This window comes from Malaya genurostris, chromosome 3 (genome assembly GCF_030247185.1).
Source record: "Malaya genurostris strain Urasoe2022 chromosome 3, Malgen_1.1, whole genome shotgun sequence".
Taxonomy (NCBI): domain Eukaryota; kingdom Metazoa; phylum Arthropoda; class Insecta; order Diptera; family Culicidae; genus Malaya; species Malaya genurostris.
This window is the reverse complement of record NC_080572.1, coordinates 194,679,837-194,705,267: the sequence shown is the minus strand read 5'-3', so window position 1 is coordinate 194,705,267 and position 25,431 is coordinate 194,679,837. Positions and strand designations below refer to the sequence as shown.

General features: G+C 38.4%; 1 protein-coding gene across 1 annotated transcript; it reads left to right on the top strand.

The window, feature by feature from the left end:
- Positions 1-1,725: 1,725 nt before the first annotated feature.
- On the top strand, positions 1,726-7,031 carry LOC131434155 (uncharacterized). Its single transcript, XM_058600804.1, has 4 exons — positions 1,726-2,759; positions 2,904-5,722; positions 5,789-6,072; positions 6,156-7,031. The coding sequence occupies exons 1-4, from the start codon at positions 1,726-1,728 to the stop codon at positions 7,029-7,031; spliced, it is 5,013 nt and encodes a 1,670-aa protein (XP_058456787.1).
- Positions 7,032-25,431: the final 18,400 nt, after the last annotated feature.

Below are 25,431 nucleotides of genomic sequence, written 5' to 3'. Positions count from 1 at the left end.
TGATTGTTTTTGCTTATTTAAGAGAGTACTTTATGATGACGGGGGGTTTATGTCTTGTAGATTTTTTTAGAACAAAAATAAACAGAGAATTAAGGTCAATTTGCTGATATCAATTTAGATTCTTACTACTAATTTTTATTTTTCGACGGAGCATATTGCATCGTTCTACCCTATGCTGCATGGGAAGCAGAATACTTGAACAGTATAATGTAATTCTTTTGTTATAGTCATCCACACCAGCTTACCAGTGCCGTTCTAACAAATACAGCTATTCGGGCAAGTCAGTGGGAAAGCCACCTGTCCCAGGGAAGAGCTTGGGATCAAAACGGAACGAAGAAGGATAGACCAGAGATCTTGCTCCTTTCTCGAATGCACAGGTCGAGTCGTTGCTTTGGTGCGAATAATTGGCTGTCCGGTATGTCACATTCCTATCAAGCTTTTACTGTTTTTATATGCTATTACCGATCATAAAACGGAATGCTGTATGGCCAATGGAGGTATCCGTTTGTCTCTGACCGAGTGCAGATGAAGTTGTAGCCAAACGTTGGGTGTTTTTTCTTTATTTTATAAAAACCATGCATTAGTAGGTTTTCTTCAGAAACTGTTATCAGACACCAAACATTGTTCTTTCTCTCTAGTTTAATTGATAAATCATTTTTCCTTGTTAGAAGCTAACTACGGGTTCGAGTTCCGTCTCTGCGGTAAAGTTTTTGCTGTTTTATTTACATAGTTGCTTGCGTATGACATTTTTCCAACTTGTTTTCACCTACCGATACTGAGCAAAACAAATGTTTATGTTTTGTTGTAGCTTCTAATAATATTGTAGCTAGTGCGATAAAACGAACATTCGGCCTAGGCGCCGAACCCGTTTACTACCTGCGCACTATCACCAGCGCGCATCAACACTTATCACAAGTGAGATGATCTGGATGCTGCCTACCGAGTTAGTTCTATTCCGCATGTCTACTTATAAGGTTCAGTTAGAATAAATGTGCTGGTTTGTTCACTTTTAGTTTTGTGCTTTATTGAAATGACTTAGTGAGAACTGTTCAGAACGCCTTGCATGAATCCGTTTGCGTTCACCCATCAAATTCAGCTTCTGCGTTCAATCCGGCCACAAACAAATTGGTGCCGTGACCAGGATTGAGATTGCATGTGCATGCGATCACGGACCATTGTTTCCTGACTGGGAGCCATTGAGATTATCCATGCGGTTTGTGCTGCGAGCGCCATTGCTCCGGTGTTCATCGAATTGAACAATTGGCGTCCGTCATTGTGTTTTGTCTTCCAACGCCACGTGTTGAATTGCGACACTACATCAGCTCATCAGTACTACCGTTCCTGATAATAATATATACAAGGCCTGAAACCTTCAGGCAGGAGGTTAGTACCTGTCCAATTTATCCGTTGTACCTGCTGGTGCCCTCTAGATGTTTTTTTTTCTTGTTCTGAGGATGGCCGATATCATCGCTTGTTGACCGAACAGCATTATAATCCCGTTGAAATTTCGGACTGCCGATTGAATATTTGGTGATACATCTTTGCATGCAGCAACTTCCGTACGCGTTCCAGATATTTGTTTGATTCAAGGCACTTTTTGCCTTGGTAAAGGTACGTACCTGTCCAAGCTGCATACACCGTTAGCCAGTGCTACTGGTCTTGTTTTTTCACAGAACGAACTCGTTTGCATCATCATCAAATAATTGAGCGTGGGTGTGTTCTAACATGGCCGAAGATCCAGAATCGCGCCGGCTCATGCTGCGTCGTACAGCTTTATTAGCCGCGCTGGATCGAGCAGGACAGTTTTTGGCTGCATATCAGGATGACCGGGATAGGCTCGAGGTGGCGTTACGTATTGAAAATCTTGACACCATTTGGCAGGAGCTGGATGACATTCAGTCTGACTTGGAGTGCACCGAAGAGACGGACGAGGGTATGTCGTTGAATCAAGAAATTCGTTCCAAATATGAAAGTGACTATTTTAAAATAAAGGCCGGCATGCTCTCAAAGTTGCCTCCTACTATTCCTTCTACCAGTATTTCTCATCCCTCTCCCCCTACGGTTTCCTCCAGTCTCAAGGGTCTAAAACTTCCAACAATTTCTTTACCGGAGTTTGATGGCGACTTTAAAGAATGGTTAACATTCCATGACACGTTTCTAGCGCTAATCCATTCTAATCAGGACGTACCAGCAATCCAAAAATTCCACTATCTTAAATCCGCTGTTACCGGTGAGGCTGCACAGATGATTGAATCATTTGCAATTAGTGCTGCAAATTATCCGTTGGCTTGGCAAGCGTTAATATCCAGATATGCGAATGAGTACCTCCTGAAAAAGAGACATATGCAGGCATTGCTGGAAATTCAGCGTGTGAAGAAGGAGACAACAGCCGCTCTTCACGGGATCGTCGACGATTTCGAGCGACATACTAAAATTTTACGACAGCTCGGAGAACCAGTGGACACATGGAGCACGATGTTGGAGCATTTGCTGTGTGTCCGTCTTCCTGACGATTCTCTCAAGGCGTGGGAGGATCATGCGTCTACAATCGAAAATCCATCATATCAGGCCCTGATTGAATTCCTGCATCGTCGAATCCGTGTTTTGGAATCCATTTCCGTCAACCACGCTCAACCGTTACAGCAGTACGCTACATCCTCTCATGTGTCGGCTCATAAATTATCCAATGTAAAATCATCATCCAATTCTGCACTCAATGTTCCACCTAACAAATGTTATGCTTGTGAGCAGCGTCATCCGTTAGTAAAATGTGCTAAATTTGAAAAAATGAATTCGGCGGAGAGACTGCGCTTAGTCACTGAAAAAAGATTGTGTTTGAATTGTTTTAGAAACGATCATTTTTCAAGGAACTGTCAGTCGAAATACACCTGTCGATTTTGCAGAAAACGTCATCATTCGCTACTGCACTCAGGTTTTGAAGAAAATCCTGATCCGTTTACTCGCAACTCATCCAGCTTAGGTAAGCTACCTTGTCTGACGACTAATGTTAATTTGGCAACGTCGTCGGAATCTTCGTCATCACCAATCCTATCTGCGGCCACATCCCTCCAAGCGGCTGATATCAATTGTAGTTTACCCGTACAAAAGATCGAGAAGAATGTTTTTATGCTGACGGCGGTCGTTTCAGTCGTTGATCGCTATGGTCAAAATCATTTGGTGCGTGCTCTTCTGGATTGTGCATCCCAACCAAATTTAGTTTCCGAGCGAATGGCTCAGCTGCTGCGGTTAAAACGTACAAAGGCAAATGTTTTGATCCAAGGAATCGGAGGACAGCCACAAAACGCAAAAGAATTGGTGAACATCAAGGTCCATTCACGGAAGGAAGAGTTTTCGCTAGATGTAGAATTTTTGATTCTTCCGAAGGTTACTCCTGAGATTATTGCACGAAATGTCTCCATTGATCACTGGAAGCTTCCTCCGAATATTTTCCTCGCTGATCCTCAATTCCATAGGCGTGCACCGATCGACATGATTCTCGGAATTGAGCATTTCTTCTCGTTCTTCAACACGGCAAAAAGAATCAACCTACACGAATCTCGTTCTATGCTGATTGATAGCGTCTTTGGATGGCTAGTATCCGGTTCGAACAGTATCGTTACTCCAGCAGAACAAAATCATTTGTGCCATATTGTGACAGTTTCTTTACTCACCCTGGAACAAAGCATCGAACGATTTTGGCAGGTGGAAGAGTTGCAAACCCAATCAAATTATTCTGAAAACGAGAAGTTATGTGAAGAGATGTACGTGAATACCACAACAAGAACTACCGAAGGTCGATACATGGTCCGCCTACCGCGCCGGACGAACTTCAATGAGATGGTAGGAAGTTCCAAACCAGTAGCTATTAATCGATACCAACTCTTGGAGAAAAGACTATCTCGTAATCCGGAACTGAAGGAGGATTATCACAGATTCATGTCGGAATATCTCTCCCTCGGACACATGCAGTGTATTCGAGAGGATGACAGATTAAATTCTTATTCTTATCTTCCGCATCATCCAGTTGTGAAGGAATCCAGTACGACTACAAAAACTCGTGTCGTTTTTGATGCATCGGTAAAAACCTCAACAGGCTTCTCACTCAATGAAGCACTGTTAGTAGGTCCTGTAGTGCAAGATGACCTCCTATCAATAATCCTTCGGTTTCGCACATTTCCTGTAGCGCTAGTGGGAGACATAGCAAAAATGTACCGTCAAATACTCCTCCATCCAGACGACACCTGTTACCAAAGAATTTTATGGCGCTTCCGTCCAACAGATTCCATCGAAAGCTACGAGTTAAAAACTGTAACGTACGGTTTGAGCCCCTCATCATTTCTGGCGACCCGCACATTGCAACAGCTCGCCACTGATGAAGGTGACAAGTTCCCAATAGGAAAGGTAGCTCTTCAAAGATGTTTTTATGTCGATGACTTTATTGGTGGAGCCCAATCGGTCGCTGAAGCAATTCAACTTCGAACAGAACTTAGTGAACTGTTAGCTGAAGGCGGTTTTGCCCTACGTAAGTGGACGTCAAACAAACTCCAAGTTCTGTCTGGACTATCACAAGATGAAATTGGCACACAGACGTCGATCAAGTTTGATACAAATGAAATGGTAAAGCCGCTTGGTATCTCGTGGGAACCCGAATCCGATAGCCTCCGATTCGACTCTAGAATCCATCAGCACAAAGAGGTGCCAACAAAACGTTCGATACTGTCAGCAATTTCTCAGTTGTTTGATCCTTTAGGATTAATTTCTCCGATAATCGTCAAAGGAAAGATATTGACGCAGCACTTATGGCTTCTTCCGTGTTCGTGGGATGACGAAGTACCGGACCATATCGCAAATTCTTGGACAAATTTAGCGGCTGAACTTCCTAAGCTGGCTAATTTTCATGTCAGTCGCTACGCACTTCTACAATCATCTAGTGTTCAGCTCCATACATTCTGCGACGCATCAGAATCAGCATACGGAGCATGTGCGTATGCAAGATGTGTAAACTCTGTCGGACAGGTGAGAGTACAACTTCTAGCATCTAAATCACGGGTCGCGCCATTGAAGAAAATCACGCTACCGCGCCTAGAGCTATGCGCCACCGAAGTTGGAGCAAAGTTGCATGCTAAAATCTACAAGGCGCTGCAAGTTCCTGTCACTGGCTCTTACTTTTGGTCAGACTCTACAGTTGCTCTACAGTGGTTGCGGGCTCCTCCAAGTACCTGGAAAACTTTTGTGGCTAACCGGTTTTCGGAAATACAAAGTTTAACACATGGCGCATTTTGGAACCACGTCAAAGGCACGGATAACCCCGCAGATCTTGTAACCAGAGGTATGGACGTTGATGAGTTTTTGAGCAACAGAGCATGGACAAATGGTCCTGATTGGCTGTCTTATCCTGAAACTGAATGGTCAGTTTCAAAGCTACCCGAATATCCGAAGGACGGAAAGGAACGTCGGAAAATGATTGTTGCTGTAACTAAGATGAAGGTTATGTCCATCTCCGTAAATCCAATTTTCGCACGATTTTCATCATACGAGCGTATGCTTCGTTCTACAGCTTATGTCTTACGTTTTATCGCCAATTCACGTAACAAAGCCCGCACACAATCATCCTCTTTCGTAGGACCTATTTCCAGCATAAGACTCACAGTAAATGACCTGAATGCTGCAGATCGTATGTTAGTTCAGCTCGCGCAGGAAGACGCATTTCACGATGAAATAAGTGAGTTAAAACTTAACAAAAGAGTCACGAAACGCTCGCCAATACGTTTGTTGACTCCATTCATAGACCCTGAGGGAACCATCCGAGTGGGGGGAAGACTGAGGCTTTCAAACCAACCGTTCCTTACCAAGCATCCAGCATTACTTCCAAGCAATCATCCTTTATCCCGACTCATTGCCAAATCCTACCATCTGAAACTCATTCACGGTGGCGGCCGCCTAACGCTTGCCGCCATGCGAGAGAAATACTGGCCATTACAAGGGCGACGATTGCCCAACAAATTGGACAACTTCCTCTACATCGAATCACACCCAGCCGACCGTTCACCGTATCAGGAGTGGATTATGCGGGTCCTGTATATCTGAAGCCAGTGCATAAAAGAGCTGCTTCAACCAAGGCATACATATGCATTTTTGTATGCTTCTGCACAAAGGCGGTGCATATCGAGTTGGCAAGCGACCTGTCGACTCAGGCTTTCCTGTCTGCTCTTCGCCGGTTCATCGCTCGCCGAGGAAGACCAACCGACATATACTCGGACAATGGAAAGAATTTTGAAGGTGCTGCTAATGAACTGGGAGAGGTTTACCGTATGTTGCAGAATGATGTGGTAATCAATCAGATCACATCAGACAGTACTTGTGAACGAATCACGTGGCATTTCAGTCCACCGAAAGCTCCTCATTTCGGAGGACTGTGGGAAGCGGCTGTGAAAGTGGCAAAACGACAACTATACAGACAACTCGGAAACTCTAAATTATCTTTTGAGGACATGGCTACCATCCTAACACAAATCGAGGCGAGCATGAACTCACGTCCCATAGTTCCGTTGAGCGAAGACCCGAACGATGTCGCTGCAATTACACCAGCTCACTTTCTGATCGGAGGTACCATGCACTCACTGCCCGAACCAAATCTGTTCCGGATATCATTGAATCGTCTTGATCACTACCAACGCCTTCAACGCACCTATCAACAATTCTGGCATCACTGGAGGACGGAGTATTTGCAGGAGTTGCAAAAGGACACCAAAACATGCAACCCCAATACTGATATTCAGCCTGGTAGGTTGGTCGTTCTGATAGACGAGTTGCAGATACCGGTGAAGTGGCCGCTAGCTAGAATTGTTGCTATTCATCCAGGGAAGGATAAGCTAGTGCGAGTCGTTTCGCTGCGTACCAGCCGAGGAGTTATCACGAGACCTGTCACAAAAATTTGCTTACTTCCGACGGAGGAAAGTCAGAATGCAATCTCTACTAAGGACTCTTCAGTAACGAATAGTTCGACGGCAAGACTAGACGATCACGAATGAAGAAATAGCAAAATCTATGTTTACTGTTTACTATTTTTCTAGAATAATTTAGCTTACTAATATTAAAGTTAAAATAATGTTCATGTAGTATAATAGTTGAGTTTTTTGAAATTTTGATTTCAAAGGTGGCGGCGATGTTGTAGCTTCTAATAATATTGTAGCTAGTGCGATAAAACGAACATTCGGCCTAGGCGCCGAACCCGTTTACTACCTGCGCACTATCACCAGCGCGCATCAACACTTATCACAAGTGAGATGATCTGGATGCTGCCTACCGAGTTAGTTCTATTCCGCATGTCTACCTATAAGGTTCAGTTAGAATAAATGTGCTGGTTTGTTCACTTTTAGTTTTGTGCTTTATTGAAATGACTTAGTGAGAACTGTTCAGAACGCCTTGCATGAATCCGTTTGCGTTCACCCATCAAATTCAGCTTCTGCGTTCAATCCGGCCACAAACATGTTTTCTTCCAAGAGTTAAAGGAAAATCGTTTGAAAAATATCACAGTGTTATATATGAGATTGATTTGGACCACTTGACTCCATGCGATTTCAGTAGCCGGAATATATCGCCAGGTTGGTCATCGTTTAAATAACGACTTTCAAGACGTTCCTAATCAAAAGTTTTATGACATACACACTTAGAAAATTTCGCAGAATTCGGTAATTTTTTACCGAATTTTCAACAGCTGAACCTTCGGTAATCAGTTCGGTCAATAAATTGATTACCAATCGTTCGGTATTTGCTGAACTATCAAACAACTACCATAAACTGTAAACCAAATGGATCTAATTGATTGTTCGGTAATTTTTTGTCTGTTTGTTTTCCTTTGGTAAAAATTCTGGATTTTCGGATTTCAAAAAACAACACAAATTCACAAAAATGAATGAAGAAAATTCCAACCTGTTGTGGCTATGGTTTTATTCCACGAAAAAAAAGGTCAAATGTTCCGGCTGACCGGAATTATGAGCGCCTTCCAAAACACTGCACAATCCATTGAGTCCACCAGATATTACCCTCGAACGATTTGTGTAGGCAGCAAGTGGATAAGTGATACAAAATTATTTTCTGCCTATAAGTAAACAAAAAGCTTTTAGTGGTTCTAATGTTTTAAAAACTTTAGCACCTGTACCTCAATCCATTCGATGAAATCTTGAAGATTTTTTCGTTTGATTAATAAAAAGACACTTACTGAATATTTTAATAGCTGTTTGACAGTTAGTTTCACGACAATCGGTTTTCACAGAAGTTCGGTTATTGGAAGATAATTTTACCATACGGACAGTATGGTTTTTATCGTACTCGGCGACTATTCAGATTAACCGTATAAATTGTATATATACATATTTACAAAATTCTGTAATGAAAATTTTCCGTAAAACTGATCGTCCGGTAAAAATTTGCATAATTGTTGTAAAATAAAACTCATGTACCGAAATATCGATCATTTCTATAGATTACCGAAATTTCTCGTCAAAAATATTACCGAACAAAGGAATTAAATCTTAGTGTGTAAATTATGTTTTTGTAGGTTCTTTCTACTAAACAAGTTGTTGTTGTCTGCTGCGAAATATGAATAAACTGAAAATATTATTAGGCAGCTCATCGATATAATATTTTGCGTCGATTGAATAAGCATCTTCGATACCTTTGATATATCAATTTTTTCATAACATATTATTTTGACGATTACTCGACTTTCAAATAACGAATTGTGATAAAATCGGATACCATATCTTCACTTCTGCCCTAAGAAGCAATCTATTGAACAGAGACAGCAGATCTTACTCTAACTAATGGTTGGATAAGTGCAACTTAGTTGGGAAACCCCGTTTAAGTATTTTTTAATGCAAAAACCGGATAAAAACATTGAAAGCAAAAACCGGACATGGATTTGCAATGCAAGAATCGTTAAAAACATCTTTTTTACAAGAACCGGACAAAAACTTAACCGGTTCTTCCAAAATAAATGTATTTATCTTGTTTTGGCATACAAAGTTTTTACAAACTGCCGCTGTGGGAACGCAGCATAGATTAAGTTGCCCGTAACAATACGACTCAATTCGACGAGATAACAAAATGTATGTGTGTATATATGTGTGTATGTGATAAATAATATCACTCAATTTTCTCAGGAATGGTTGAGCTGATTTTCAAAAACTCAGATTCAAATGAAAGGTCTTATAGTTCCATACACTACTATTAAAGGGTGTATCCGGGCTTGCATATAAAAACTGTCCCCAAGCAAAAAAAGGTATACGTTGTTCAAAAGGGTTTATATTGGCGATGATTTTCCCAATATTTTAACCCTTTAACTGCCATATCGGGGGAGTTAGGGTGGTTCATCTGATTTTCATTTTATTTAATTTTTTTAAAAACCTCTTTTGCAAATAGTTGAAAAAAGTTAGGAGTATTTTAGAAATTATGGGAAACCTTTCTTAATTTTTCAGAATTTTTGAAAATGTATTTCAAATGAAAAGAAATGTTCAAATTTTTCGAATTTTTTTTCGCGCTTACAATTTTGGTACCACTATAGATTTTACATAAAAAATAAATCATTTATGAGTGCATTAGGGTGTATTTTTTCAGGTTTTTAAAACATGTAGACGGGTATAATATCAGACTTAAAAAAATAAATCGTTCGAAAAGCCATGCGTCTCCATCAAATTGTCATGGAGACGCATGGTATTTAGTTCTAAAATCATATATCACATGCCCTTAGAACAAAATACCATGCGTTTCCATCTACAACTTGAGTTCAGAGCTTAAGAAAGAATTTCATTCCTAAAATTATTTACACACGCCCGTACGTCTGTCTCGATTTATCTAGTAATGATGTAGGGAAACAATTTGTTTGAACGCATTAGTGAACATGTTGCCAGCAGACGGTTGAATTTCACAAGGAAGGATCAGTGAGTGAAACATGAATCAGAACTAATGAGTTGACAAATATTTTGGTTTTAATATACGGTTCAAAGTTTTTTTTCTGAACTAATAAATCATTTTATATTTATTTTACATATATTTTATTTAAATCAAATAAATCAACGAATACATTGTAGTAACTTTTAATCTTACATTTTTTTCCCTATATTTAGCAATAATTCTGAAGGACAATTAAATTATAGTTCTTTTGCAGAAAAAAGTATTCTCAGATACCAAGCGCAAAATCAAAAAAAATTCGAAACCAAGCGAATTCTAAAAAACTATCAGTTTTAGAGTAAACTGTTCGTAGACGTACTGTATCACATGGTATGAATAGCCAAGTTGCTGGAAATTGCTCAACAAGACAGCTAAAGTCAAACGGCTTAAGCTCATAAAGACGGATAAATCAAACTGGGATTGGACTGACAATAAATCCGAAACAAAATATATGAGAGGAAAAGGCTTTAAAATGTAACACCTTCCTACTTGAATAATGGCGCGTGGCGACGATATCGTGGTGGTTGATGAATTCGTGTATTCATTCATTTATTACCGCGGATAAGGATACAAGAAAAGTAATACGTCACTAAAGAAATTAATCAAATGCATATAAACCACATTTTTCAACAGCTGCTTAGAGATCTACCTATCATACGTCCAGCTGAAATCGGGCAACACCGATCGGCTGGGCATGTCATCAGGAAAACGGACGACAAACATTCGAAAATGTCATTTAGGGGTTAGCCAAATTTTGTGCTAGGACACATAACCGTTTTTATTATTTTTACATTTCGTATTTGACTCATCAGTGCAGAGTAGTAGTAGCACAAAATTTGGCTAACCCCTATATGACCAAACCTGCATCGGCCAGAAATAGTCGAAAAAACGTTTTCGTTCGGCACGTCAGAGAAGACATTGCACTCCGTTGCAAAACAAAAAGTGTTCTATAAGTAGCAGAAACTTTACGTTTGCTTAGCGGTTCAAATTGAACTCCCGAGTTTAGCACTAAGCAGTTCAATTTGAGCTGCTCTGCACTGATGAGTAAAAGACGAAACGTAAAAATAATAAATTTGAAAATGGTTCTTGAATGTGATTCGGCAAACTCAAGAAAAAGAGAGGCAAGCAAGGTGGATCGATCAAATGGAGGCAAAGAGTGGTCATAGTCTGAGCATTATGGAGACGACTTCTAGATACATAATGCTTGAGCTGATACGTGAGAAAATAATTCCACGAAATACCAGAAAAAGACCACTAAGTACAAGTAAATTCGATGAATTATATTTGCGAAAGCCTATGAAGTTCGATTTTTATATATAGCTTAGTTTCTCATCCATTCTTAGTTAATACATGTTTCAATAAAACAATACGATTTTTTCGAAACTGTTAATAAAGGGGTTCGCTTCAGGAAATAGTAAAAAACTGAAAATATTAAGTTTAAAAGAACAAGTTGTTTGTATAGAAAAACGACGATGCGAATTAATACGTTCTTTTTGGGTCTTGGGGACTTGTTGCAGGCGCTTCGACTTGATTTCTATCTGGTTTATAGTATTTCTTAGGACTGCTAACAGCTATCCTCGAAACCTCCAGACTACACGCAAGATGTTGAAGTTAGAAACGAATTACTACCGCCCGCTGGCACACATGTTCACTAACGCATTTCCATTGCTTTGTAAATCGAGCCAGACGTGTGTAAATAACATAAGGAATAAAATTCTTTTATCATTATTAATTTTTTTTGCATTAATTATACTTTCGGCTTTAGCGGTCTGTTGAATAAGAACGGCTGTTATATACTGCCCGACGTTTCGACCACTGGTTATGGTCTTTTTCAAGGGAAATATCTTATAGTTCCTCGTCTAAAAATCGTATGCCCACGAACGGTAGACGAGGAACGATAAGATATTTCCCTTGAAAAAGACCTTAACCAGTGGTCGAAACGTCGGGCAGTATATATCAGCCGTTCTTATTTAACAGACCGCTAGAGCCGAAACCATAATTAATGCAAAATATTTGTACGGTCGTACTAATCATCTTTCATTATTAATTACGTCAATACTCAAGCCCTGAACTCAAGTTGTAGATGGAAACCCATGGTATTTAGTTCTAAGGACATGTGATATATGATTTTAGAACTAATTACCATGCGTCTCTATCGGATGATGACAGTTAGATGGAGACGCATGGTTTTTCGAAAGATTTTTCTTTCAAAGTCTGATATTAAACCCGTCCACACTTCTCTAAAATCTGAAAAATACAGCGTAATGTACTCATAAACGATTCATTTTTGATGTAAAATTCCGTGTGGTACCAAAATTGTAAGTGAACATTTTTTCACATACAATACATTTTGAAAAATTCTGAAGAAAATCAGAAAGGTTTCTCATATATCTAAAATATTCCTGATTTTTTTGCTAAAGAGGTTTTTGAAAAATTCAGATAAAATGAAAATCCGAAGAGCCACCCTAGCTCCATCAATATGGCAGTTAAAGTGTTAAAATTTAGGGAAAATAATCTCTACACTCTTTTATCCCAATCCAACTTCCGGTTCCGGAATTACAGGCACCAAAAATCGAAAAAATAGTCACACACGTTTCTTAGAGATGACAGAACCACTCAACTTTCTTGGAAATTTCTAAACCGATTTATATAAACTAAGATGCTAATAAAAGGCGGTGAAATTTTTAAAAATAGTCCCCGAAAAATTGATCCAGATCCGACTTCTGGTACCGGTATTAAAGTGCGAGTAGTGATAATTTTCAATGTCATAAGTATTTTTTCACAAGCGGTGGCGGAACGGAACTCACTTCGATTTCTCAGCAACGGTTAAGCCAAGATATCTCGATTTCTCAGCAACGGTTAAGTTAAGATTTAAAATGAAGGTTCTTATTGTTTTAAAAGATACGGTGAAATTTTATCCAGATTCGATTTCGAAACTATAGGGTGATGAGTGTCAAAACATTCAAATCGTCATTCAAAATGACGATGCAAAACTGGTACGCGTCTGTACGGGAGAAGAAAATACCACCGGATTTGATCCGCTCGCAGCGTGCTTTGTTCAAATTCGTATAGCGAGCATGGTTGCAACATTTAAATCTATATTTTTCATGTGAAAAATATGTAAATCCGTAAATCACTTATTCAATTTGCACCTACTTGTTAATATTAAATCATGATAACGTTGTTTTCTATAAAAGTACACTTGTTACCTTTATAATATATTAAGTTTATGCAATCATTTGAATAATTATTTAGTGGAAATTGGCCCAGATGGCTTGGTGTTCTATACCATGCGACACAGTTCATCGAGCGGAGCAATGGCTGTGTGTGAGTATGTGTCAAATAATGTCACTTAGAAAATAAAAAATCTCATAGTCCCATAAGTTGCTATTGAATTTCATCATGCTTCTATAGGGTAAAAGAGGGTTCAAAATTGCAAACCGTAATTTAAAGTGACGATGCAAAATTCTACTGTGATTTAATGTGTAGGCTCAGTTACTTAGCTAGTAACTTACTAAGCAAACCTACCTGTTCCCACCTCGCCGGTTCCAGAAGCACCGGAAATAGTGATTAAAAACTCTAAAACGAGACTCTCTCAATTTACTCAGAGGTGATTTAATCGATTTCCACGAACTTAGGCTCAAATGAAAGTTCCTATAGTATCATAGGTTGCTGTTAAATTTCATCCGTGTCCGACTTCCGGTTCCAGAACTACAGGGTAAAGCGTGTTTAATCATTCAGTGTGACAATGCAAAATGAAGAAAAATTTCCAACTCATTTAGTTGTATTATCAAATGGTGTATAGAATAAAAATGTGGGAACTGGATTCAATGTATTTATTTATTCCATCCCGCGTGAAATAACATAACGATAACAGCCGGTACTTGCTCCTGGCTTCGAGCACGAAAAAAATGCTGCTATCCTGAAGAACCCATAAAGTAAAATCAACTGCAATTGAATTTCAATCTAGCTGCAACTGCATATTCATGAATCAGAACCGTATATTGATAGTTTCGTTAATGCCATCAGAGAATCGTTAAAGTGTAAATGAATTCGTTTTAATACATCAGGGCAATACTCAGAAGTGGCGTACGTGCTTTTTAACGTCAAACCAACAGCAAAAGCAAATTTAGCGGCAACAGACCGTGAAAATCACCAACTATAATATTCCTCCATCTACCGTTTCTGGAGAGTGGAAACGATTTTCGGTGTCTGAATGATGTGGTGTTTAGACAAAAGTATTCTAAATTTAAAGAAGTTTTATTTAGTATCAAATCACTGGAATGAAATTTTAGAAGAATCGACAGAATATAAAACTGAAAATTTTCTTCAAATCCTCCGAACCATTAGTTCACAGCAAAAACATCTCCAGATCGCCTTTCCGCTCAGTGCCAGTGCCGCCAGTGAAGATTGCGCTAGACGCTGGCTTAGTGCTAAATGCATGTCTCTAATGTTGAATAGTCTGCTATGATTGGACGTTGTTGATTCAAGCTTTGCCGAATGAATGCTATTGCTTTGATTCGCTCTCTTAACTTCTTGATGGAGTGCGGTGTTGCATGCATTAGAGCTAGCTGGTGTTTCTTCCTTTCTGCGGCCAGAAGGTCATTCAATTCCAGTCGGCCTGACAAAATACACCGGCAGTATTTAGCACTGTCGTTTACTGGCGCAGAACACACAGAGCGAAGATATACTGCAGCAAAAGGACAAGGTACAAAAAAAAATACGACCAGGTGTAGTTTATTCGTAGGTACTAGACAGGCTGCACAGACGGGAAAATTTATGATGCATCGACAGACGAGACAAACCGATGGAAAGTTCACGAGATAGCACGAGAGCAACATCGGGAGAGATTTGTTCGTTGATCCTTTGCTCACTGTTTTCGTTCATGAATGGGTTTGTTCATGAATGTTCGAGAGCTGGAGTACTATAGGCTGTTGATAAATGCCATGCGTCTCCTTTGGATCCATTCCAACAATACATGCGATCTGTTGCACGAGTAATATGAATAAATTTTTACGGATTTTTCAAACTTTACCTACACAGAAGAAATATATTTAATTTGCAATTTGGTTTATGCTTATAAAGTCCTCGAAATCTACTCTAATGGTATGGTTTGTTGTGACGTAAAGTTATCATCAGTGTTGTAAAACATGGCGACATTGATTCAGTGGCAGACGGATTGGAACATAACGAGTTGTATTGAAAAAATGGTAGCTTAGTATTATGTTTGCTTTATTGGCAAACAAGTAACTACTTCATAGGCGAACTATGAACAACAAAATTAATTGATTAGAGTACTACATGGAATGTGAAGTCCCGGGTGTAACAAAGAAAAAGTCGATTTTTTACCGTGAAAACATTTTTATTCTTCCGTACAATCTCCATCTAGAGCGATACCCTTGATACATCGGTCCTACAACATTTTGGTGCCCTTTGAAAAAGTACAGGTGTGTAATGTTAGAGACATAACAGAATGTCGTGAATACGAATAAAACTCTTTCTTTATACTACCGAGTATCAATTAGTTGATCGATTGTGTGAATTGTGCAAGTTTTGCCCTTTTACACTACTAGAATTTGAAACGAAACACCTAAACTACAGTACAAATTAGTTACATTAAACATTCTGACACACAAATATTACGAAATAACCAGTACAGTTTTTTATGATAAAATGATGGTGCTTCAGGAAAGAATCTTTTATGAAGGCGTTCGTGATGGAGAGTGACGAATTGAGTTCTAATTCCGATGGATACCATTGACATCTGCTGGATACCGCTGACTTCCGTCATCTATTTCCAGGCTGACCTGTTGTGACGACAGCCAAATTCGAAATGAATGGTCGGTGCTATGCATTTTATATAGCAAATCAGCAGAAAGTTTACTACAAACTACAACTGGTTAAAAAATGGGCCGTATACAGTATAGTGAAGTAAAATTTCGCATAATTCTTTGGGTATACAATTATGATTCTAAATGGCACCTTAGAGAATTTATATGTCGATTATTTGATTTCGGATTTCAATATTTCAGTAAAAGAAGCTATCAAAATGTTGTACGGGATTTATTTCTGGCATCCCAGAAGGGCCAAATTGTATAATTCTCTAAGATATTAAACACAGTTGCGAATTTAGCACAGTGAAAATTGCAAAATAACTAATCAAATTATCTTAGTTTTGCACTACACTGCAAATTTTATTTTTCGGTTTGCAAAGAAGCAATCTTTATAGTTTTTAGGTAACATTTAGAACCACTAGAACGACTGATTTTATATAATATTGTCCACCTTTCGTTTTTCGTTTTCTTTCTCTTAATTGCAAACGACCAGAAATTCTGCTGCATGATGCAATCGCTCTTGTTTAAGTTGAAACTAGCTTTGCGCACAAACCGCAACACATCCACTCGCAGAGCCAAATGATGCGAAACTGGTTTAATGTGTCTTCTCGCCTTGATGACCGGAAGGCAAATGAGAACTAAGACCTTTTTTGCATAAATGTCTGTTTATTAATCTTATTTGTGTGTATTACATCAACATTTTACAGTACAAGTGTTTTGACCCTTTGGCCTTTCATCTTTGTTGTTCATACGATTCGTTATTAAAAATAGGTGTTTTAGTTACTCTTGTTTTACATACTAATGTTTAATCATAATATTGAAGAACTACGACCTGAGCGTTTGAGGTTTTTAATCACGCAGAAGGTGCGCTTTCCGATGCCGCTGTTTGAATGCGTCTTCTTGCCCCGATGTCTACTTTCATCCAACGCACAAGAAGAAATGATCGATTTTCGAGCATGGTTCCCCTTTTATAACGTCCAGTTGAAGATATGTGCCTGACTACCTCAAAATCGTCGTCCTTGAACGAAAAACCCAAGCGAAAGTTAAAAGTTTTTCGCGTTGTTTTTAAATTTTGAGTTGTTTGTGGATATCTCTTACTTACCTACCTTACCTAACAGCTATAGGCCTGGGGTGTCCTTTGCTGTATCAAGCATACGTCTCCACAAAACTCGGTCCATGGCTGCTCGTCGCCAGCCACTCAAGGCACGGATGCTGCTGAGATCACCCTCCACTTGATCGATCCACCTTGCTCGCTGCGCTCCTCTTTTTCTTGTACCAGTCGGATTAGATTCAAGAACCATTTTCACTGACCAATCGCGTCAGTTTATCCGGGAAACCGTATTCGTGCATTATCTGCCATAGCTGTTCTCGATCGATTGTGTCGTATGGCGCTTTGAAGTCAATGAATAGGTGATGCGTTTTTTATTCACGACACTTCTGGAGTACTTGTCTTACCACGAATATGTGATCCGTAGTGGCGCAGGCTCCAGTAAATCCCGCTTGGTACGGCCCTATGAATTCCTTAGCTATTGGTGATAGACGACGGCAAAGAATTTGGGAGAGTACCTTGTAGGCGGCGTTCAGCAATGTGATTGCGCGGTAATTGCAACAGTCTCGCTTATCGCCCTTTTTGTAGACGGGACATACCACTCCATCCATCCATTCCTGCGGTAGAATCTCCTCCTCCCAAATCCTAAAAATCATCCAGTGCAGCGCTCTAGCCAGTGCCTGCCAGTGTTTGAGCAGCTCGCCTGGCAACTGGTTATTGCCGCGGCTTTGTTGTTCCTCAGTTTGCGATCTCCCCACTTATCTCCGACAGATCAGGGGCTGGAAATCTGTCGGTTACCACTGGTATCTCTGCACATTTCGGCCTGTGGCGTGTAGCCTCTACGTGAGCGGTTCACCTTCTCATAGAACTTCCGTGTGTCATTTGCGTGATACAGCTGTTCCATCGCTTCGCGATCTTGGTCTTCCTGGTGGCGTTTTTCTTTCGGAAAACCGTGTACTGTCTGTTCCGCGCCTGTCTGTATCGTTCATCGTTCGCTCTTGTGCGGTGTTGCAGCATCCTCGCCCTTGCTGCATTCTTCTCTTCGACCAACTGCTGACATTCGCCGTCAAACCAGTCATTTCCTCGATTCGATAACCTCGTACCTAGAACGGTTGCAGCAGTGCTACTCACGGCGGACCTTATGTTCCTCCAACCGTCTTCAAGAGTCGCCGCGCCAAGCTGCTCTTCCGTTGGTAGCACTAGCTGCAGACCTCAGTAATTGACGAAATTTTTTTCCCCTGAAAAAACCTGTTCAGGTTTGGAAACAGAAAATAGTCGATGGGGGCCAGATTTGGAGAGTACGGGGGGGTGGTGGACCAATCCGTACCGCAAATCATTCAATTTCATCGTTACTGTTTTATCAGGATACGAAACTCGTCTTTTTCCATAGCTCGATGAAAACCAGAACTCCTTTGACACGATCAGCTGTTATTCAAACACTAGTGGATAGATTGTCATGAAATTTGGTATTGTACCATCTAGAGGCTTGTTTTCAACAAAAATATAGACGGATCGCATCCATTCACGTCTGTTCTGTTAGAGGCCCGGGACGCTTTCAGTATATAGGACCAAAATGATAATCAAAACGATCGGGCTCAGTGTACATGTACGATGCTCTGTTTACGCTAATTTCATCACTTTCCAATGTAGTTAACAGCGTAGGATGATTTTTCACATATTAGTGTAACTGCGGAACAGTTTTTAATAGTGTTCACTTAAGACCTTTTATATTTTCTTCAGAACACTTTTCCCTAATTGACTGAACGAAGTAATATCACCCTCTGTATTTAATTTTAGTTTCCTTGAAATTACTCTGATCATGTTTTACCTCTCTCTATATTTTACACTCTGTTTACTAACTTTAGCACACATTTTATCCCAACATCAATAAAGTATCCCAAACCACTTTCTCAGTCAGCTTTTGTCTTGTTCAATATTTCTTGATGGGGCAAAATGTAGGACATGTAAGTAGGTTGAGAATCGTTATGGTGAAATCTTTTTTAAAGTGTCTCTCGTTTGTAATGGTAGCTAGTCAAATCTTTTCAATATTTTGTGTGTTTCGATGAATGGTACCATACGTTTTTAGACACTCCTTGCGTCGCTTCCAGGTCATGGATTCGTTTTATAACGAAAACTTAAATTTTAATTCGCATCTGAAAATTATTTGCAAATCAGACATTGTTTAGAAAATTGTTTGAACCGAGCTCATATGTGATCTGCTTGACTCGTGACATTAAAAAGGTGGGTGGATGATGTCACAGACTTAACTGGAAAACGTGAATACGAATAAAATTCAGTGTTCAGGTGTAAAGTTCAGGTTCGGAATCCAGATCAAGATTTTGGTCACGAATTTAGTTTTAGACTTATGAAACCGAACTAATTCTCAGAATCCAGGTTCCGAATTTAAGGGGTAAGGCCTACATGCGCGTCAAAAAATAGGCGAACCGGCTGTCCCAAGTAACAATTCGAATGCCTTATGGTTCGGATTATAATTGATAGGAGTTTTGTAATTGATTTTTTAATCACTACCTGTTTTATGACAACTACAATAAGTGTCTCTTTTGATGAGTAATATCATAGTTTTCAAAGCATCTATAAAACCTTTTACCCAGACTAATAACTGGAATAAAGTCTGGGAAATGGTATAGTCGAATACAACTACCATTCGACTCAGTTCATCGAGCTGATCTCTCTCTCTCTCTCTCTCTCTCTCTGACTCATGGTCCTATACGGAATTCCTGAATTTCATCCGGGTTCGACTTCATGTTCCGGAGTTATAGGGTAAAGTGTGTTGAATATTGTACACCGTCATGAAAGGTCTTATGGTCCTACCAAAAATTACTGCATATTTTCGGAAACAATAAAAATTTAAGTTGTCATTTAGAGTGCGATGGTAAAATGTTATAAAATCTTTAAAATTTGAATAAAAACTAGTAGAGTTTGTACGTCATGTTAGTTGGTGGCCGTACTTCGATTATACCGGTTCTCGGGTTCCGGTGCCGGAAGTGCATATAATAGCGAACCAACTTCGTTTTCTTAAGAATAACCTACGCTAGTAAAGTATTGTTTCATTCTGTATGTTATACTAGTTCGTGCTCAAACAATTCCCTGGTTTCTTTCAAAAATCCAAGAGAAAAATTTGGAATAGAATACCACAATATTATACATGAGAAAGGGATCATTACACCACTAGGTGGATTAAAACAGGTTTTTCATTTGTCTCAATCTTTATGGTGTGGCGTGGATTGGTCTGGCTTTGCACTTTTGAGCAGAAATGGCAATGAAACATCGTCGTAATATTGCATTTCTGCTCGAAAGTGCAAAATCAGAGCAATCCACGCCACCAGTGTTTTGTCTTTCTCATATAGAAAGGTTATGCAATCACTTGAAAAACCGACTAGTGAAAATTGGCCCGGAGGGCCAAGTGTCATATACCATTCGACTCAGTTCGTCGAGCTGAGCAATGTCTGTGTGTGTGTATGTATGTGTGTGTGTATGTGTCAAATAATCTCACTAGGTTTTCTCGGAGATGGCTGAACCGATTTTGACAAACTAGGATTCAAATGAAAGGTCTCGTGGTCCCATACGGAATTCCTGAATTTCATCCGGATCCGACTTCCGGTTCCGGAATTATAGGGTAAAGTGTGTTCAATATTGTACACCGTCACTTAAACCGACGAAACAAAAAATGTGAAAATTTTTCTAAAATGGTCTCAAAACTACACAAATCGATAGTCATTATCAGTAGGCAACTAAACAAACCGACTCCGGCTAACCTGGTTCCCGGTATCCGGTTCCGGAAGTACCGGAAATAGTGGTCATATGTACTAAAATGGATCTCACTCACTTCTCTTAGCGATGGTTTGACCGATGGTTCCCGGTATCCGGTTCCGGAAGTACCGGAAATAGTGGTCTAATATACCAAAATGGATCTCACTCACTTTTCTCAGCGATGGTTTGACCAATTTCCACAAACTTAGATTCAAATGAAAGGTCTCCCGGTCCCATACGGAATTCCTGAATTTCATCCGGATCCGACTTCCGAATCCGGAGTTATAGGGTGCGTATTAGAAGAGTTTGTGTGTCATGTTAGTTGGTTGCCGTACGAAGCGACTTTGACTATACCGGTTCTCGGGTTCCGGTGCCGGAAGTGCATATAATAGTGAACCCATTTCGTTCTCTTAAGGATGGCTTACGCAATCAAAGCACTGTTTTATTTTGTATGTTATGTATAAACAATCACTTGGTTTCTTTCAAAAATCGAAGAGAAAATTTTTGAATAGAATACCACAATATTATATGTACATGAGAAAGGCATCATTACACCACTAGGTGGATTAAAACAGGTTTTTTAATGAAAAACGGCATTAGATATAACAATTTAAAAACAATCTGTTCTTGAACCCTAAAATATGTTCGAAGATACCAAATACGAAAAGTGAAAAATAAAACAGCTAGAGCAAAAACTCTGATTTTTTCTGGGAATACTTTAAGTTGTTCTCGTAAAATAGCTGTAACACTAAACTGTTAGAGATACTGAAATAGTGTCTTGAGCAAAGCTGCTTGATATAAGTTTTTTTTTTTCAATTCTGCTGAAAGATGCAGCCCGCTATCTCAACACATCCGGGAAATAATTTTTGGATCACCCTTAAGAGCCACCTTAATACCAAATGTATCAAAATATGGCTTATCTGCCACTGATCACTTGTTCTGAAGACATCATAGCTCTAAAGTATAAGATAAATTTGATGAGAAATTTCAGCGATTAAAAAATAGTAACAAATGATAACGTCATCCATTTCGACCCATTTGGAGTTTTTTCATAAAAAAATTATTTACTCAATTAATATATCCCTTAAAAACGTAATTTTACAACGTATGGAAGGTTGACAGGGAACCTGTTTTGGGATAATTTCTTTTGTAATTTGGCTATAAATTTTTAATATCGATTCTTTTCGGTGTAAAATTAGTAATTTTTTCAGTATTTTCATTTGAAAATTAAAATTTTGTGTAGGATTTGTCATTTTTCTACTCCAATTATTTGCAAGAATATGGTAAAAATGTCTAGTCCTTTTCAATAGACAGTCGATATAAATTTTGGAAAAATGAAGTGAGCAAAGTGGCGCAAAGTTTTCAGAAACATCACCAGAAGATTATGTCGAGGTTTTTTCTTTTAAACTTGAATAAAATTTAAAAAAAATCTTTGGGTATAAGCTACCATAACCTTTTCAATTTGTAAATAGTTATGACAAGTTAATATAGATCTAAATGTGGCAACTCTGCACGCTATACCAAATTGAATAAGGCACGCTGTGTGCTAGACGGTGGTGTTTTCTTCTTCCGTACCAGTACGTACCGATGCCTACCGGTTTTGTATGATTTTGCATGACAGTATGGAAGTTTCGATATTCATTGCACATTAATTTTGGAGTCGGAAGTCGGATCAGGATGCAATTTCACAGTATTTTTTAAGACACTGAGAGCTTCAATTTGAATCATCATTTGTGGAAATCGGTTTAACCGTTGCTGCGAAATCGAAATGAGTTCCGTTTTTGGAGTTTTTCTTCGTAATTACCGGTGCGTTCGGAAGCGGAAACCGGGGACCAGTAGTCCCAAAGTAGATTTATATATCCACTAACTATCAAGATCTGCCTACTAGATGAATTTACCAGTAAGTTTAATAAAAATGTGTACCTCGTTTCGCCATCACTTTTGAAAAAATACTAATGGAATTGAAATTTTTTCAGTTATCGTGTCGGGTATTACAACAACCGAAAATTGTATTTGGATCATTTTTTCAGAGACTTTTCAGAAGAAGTATTTTCATCATTTTTTCAGAGACTTTTCAAGACCTTTTAATTTATGTCTTAGTTTGTGAAAAATTTTCTGTAAGTGTAAATTTTCTAATAGATTTGCACATATTTCCTTGTAATTCCGTAACCGGAAGTCGGATCGGGATAAAATTCAATGGCGATTTTTGGGACAATAAGGTCTTTCATTTGCATCAGAGTTTGTGAAAATCGGTTCAGCTCTGAGAAAATCGAGTGAGATTATTTGTCACATACATACATACATACACTCAGACATTTCATAATCTCGACGAACTGAGTCAAATGGTATATGACACTTGGCCTTTCTATATTAGAAAGGCAAAAACATCACTTTCGAATTCAACGAATCTTTGTTCCAAGGTAGGTTATTATGTTCCCTTCCAAACGTCATTGTATTGAAAAGCGAGCAGTTTTAGGAGAAAAGTGTTTTTGAATAAAACTTTTTCTTGTCCGTTACTGATACTATTATCAAATATCGGGTAACCAGTACTTTGTGGAATCTCCTCTCAAATTGAAATTCATTGAATTCTTGAATTATACATAGCTTTTAGTTAAGTTAAGTTTTCAATAAAACCAAACTGTAAAATTTAAAATAATATGTTTTTTGTTGTTCATTTTACGTTTTTGGATGTGGAAGTTTTCCATATTTTTATTGGAAAATTTGACTGGTTTTTTTATAGTACTTTATACTACTTTGTAGGCTTTGTCATTTTTCGTCAACTACTTGAAAAAAAAAATGGTTGAAAAAGTTTAGCTCTTTCTAAAAGACAGTCTAGATGAATTTTAGAAAAGCAAAGTATGCAACGTGACATTTTAGGGCATTTCAGGAGTGTTCTAGTTCTAGATGCATAATTTAAATTTTTAAAAATTTTTAGAATTTATAACAAAATAAACTGGCAGCCCCAGCAGCGTTTTATCTGAGTTTCAAATATAGAAAAAATAGAACGGCAGCGTATACCAGTTTTGAATTTGACAGTGGAACCAAATACAAATAATAATACCCCTAGGTCTCATACAAACGGATCGCGAATGTTTGGTTCATCAAAATATCAAATTAGTCTAGCCTTTCTCTCAGTTACGTGATGACAGGTGGAAATGGTTGGAAAAGAAATCTACTGGCAGCTCGACGACATCAATATATGCTCATGCTTGCTATGCAATGCTGAGTTCTTACACGGGTAAAAATCTATTACCGGTACCATAATTTTTCAATCATGAAATCATAAACCATGCCTTCTCATGAAATTTCATGAGCAAAATGATTGATATCATGAAAATTTTCATGAAAGATGTGTTATTGTTCATGATATCAATCGTTTTGATCATGAAGTCATGACTTATTATTCACGATAGACATTATTCATGATTTCATGATTTTAAATCATGGTTCCGGGAATAGATTTTTATCCGTGTATGTTTAGCGTGAAAATTTTCATGAAATCTTATTTCAGTTATGGATTAATTTCCGAGCAACGTTTGCGAATCAACAAGAAACATCTAAGTACGTCTGTTACAATGATTTTGAAAAGAAGAAATAAAATTTTTTTTCCGTGTTCTGGATAGATGAAATTTTTTAAAATCATATGTAATATACTAAACATTGTAGACAATATATGCTATCTACAATAAATATAAGACACTAGAACTATAATTTGCTTCATATTGATTCAATATAGAAAGGTTCGTAAGCATATTTGGTCAACAACATTAATCACTAGACCTATCATTTTTTTTAACAAATCACTTGTCTCGCTTCAAAACTGTATATTTGAACTTTGAGTACTGGTTTGATGTCGTTTGTTCAGAAGGTCGTTTCTCAAAATAATCGTACGGGTTATGTGCAATGAACCGTGAGCCAAATCCAGAAATTCAGGTTCATATTGTCTCCGTTTGATAATCCGATGGAAGATTTAGTATTAGATGAAGGACTGGAAATATCATTTTCCAGTCACATAATCATGGGGGTATAGCTCAGTGACAACAAAGTTTTGCATAAGGTAGTTGATATACTAAATTCAGTAAACTTGTTCCTGGTAAGCGGGATGCAAATATTTCCAAATGTGCTGTTAATAGCTGTTGTTTTAATTTTTACCTAGGAGATGCTATAAACAGACTAACGGTTGTTGACGGGAACTTACGCTCAGACTAGAATGCGATGATTATCTTACTTGAATATAATTTGCTACTCAAGTGGATAATCAATCTATTTACATTGATATATTGAAATTGATTTTCCAAAATGCACCTTATTTTGCTGAGTTTCTATCCAAGTAAGAATATCTTCAATATTGCCTGTTAAGTATTTTCATGTTTGAAAACTAAACAGTATCCATGGCAATGTCGAGTTCCATATTGCAGTGTTGTAATTTTTATAGATATTTCTCTAGAGTACATTTTCATGTTGACAGTGCACCTTTACAGTGTACCACACGATGTAAAATGTGTCCTCGGAAATTTGTCGAAGCATTCCGTATTATAATTTGTATTTGGTGGAACTGTTCGAATAAATAAAACTAAAACGGCTTGCTGGTGATACGTTTGTTTCAATTCCATTCATTTATGAATCTCGCAGCTGCTGAATTCGCTCTTAGGACAAAGTCTACATTTCATTCAAATCGGAGAAAATTTTGTCAACTAGGAATGTGATTTATCGCGAAATTCGTCATATTTAAGTCGATTACAAAATAAATAATTTTCAACAAACGATTTTATCCATGCATATGGAAATTAATCATCATGTTCTGAAACCCCCTCCTAATAAATTTTC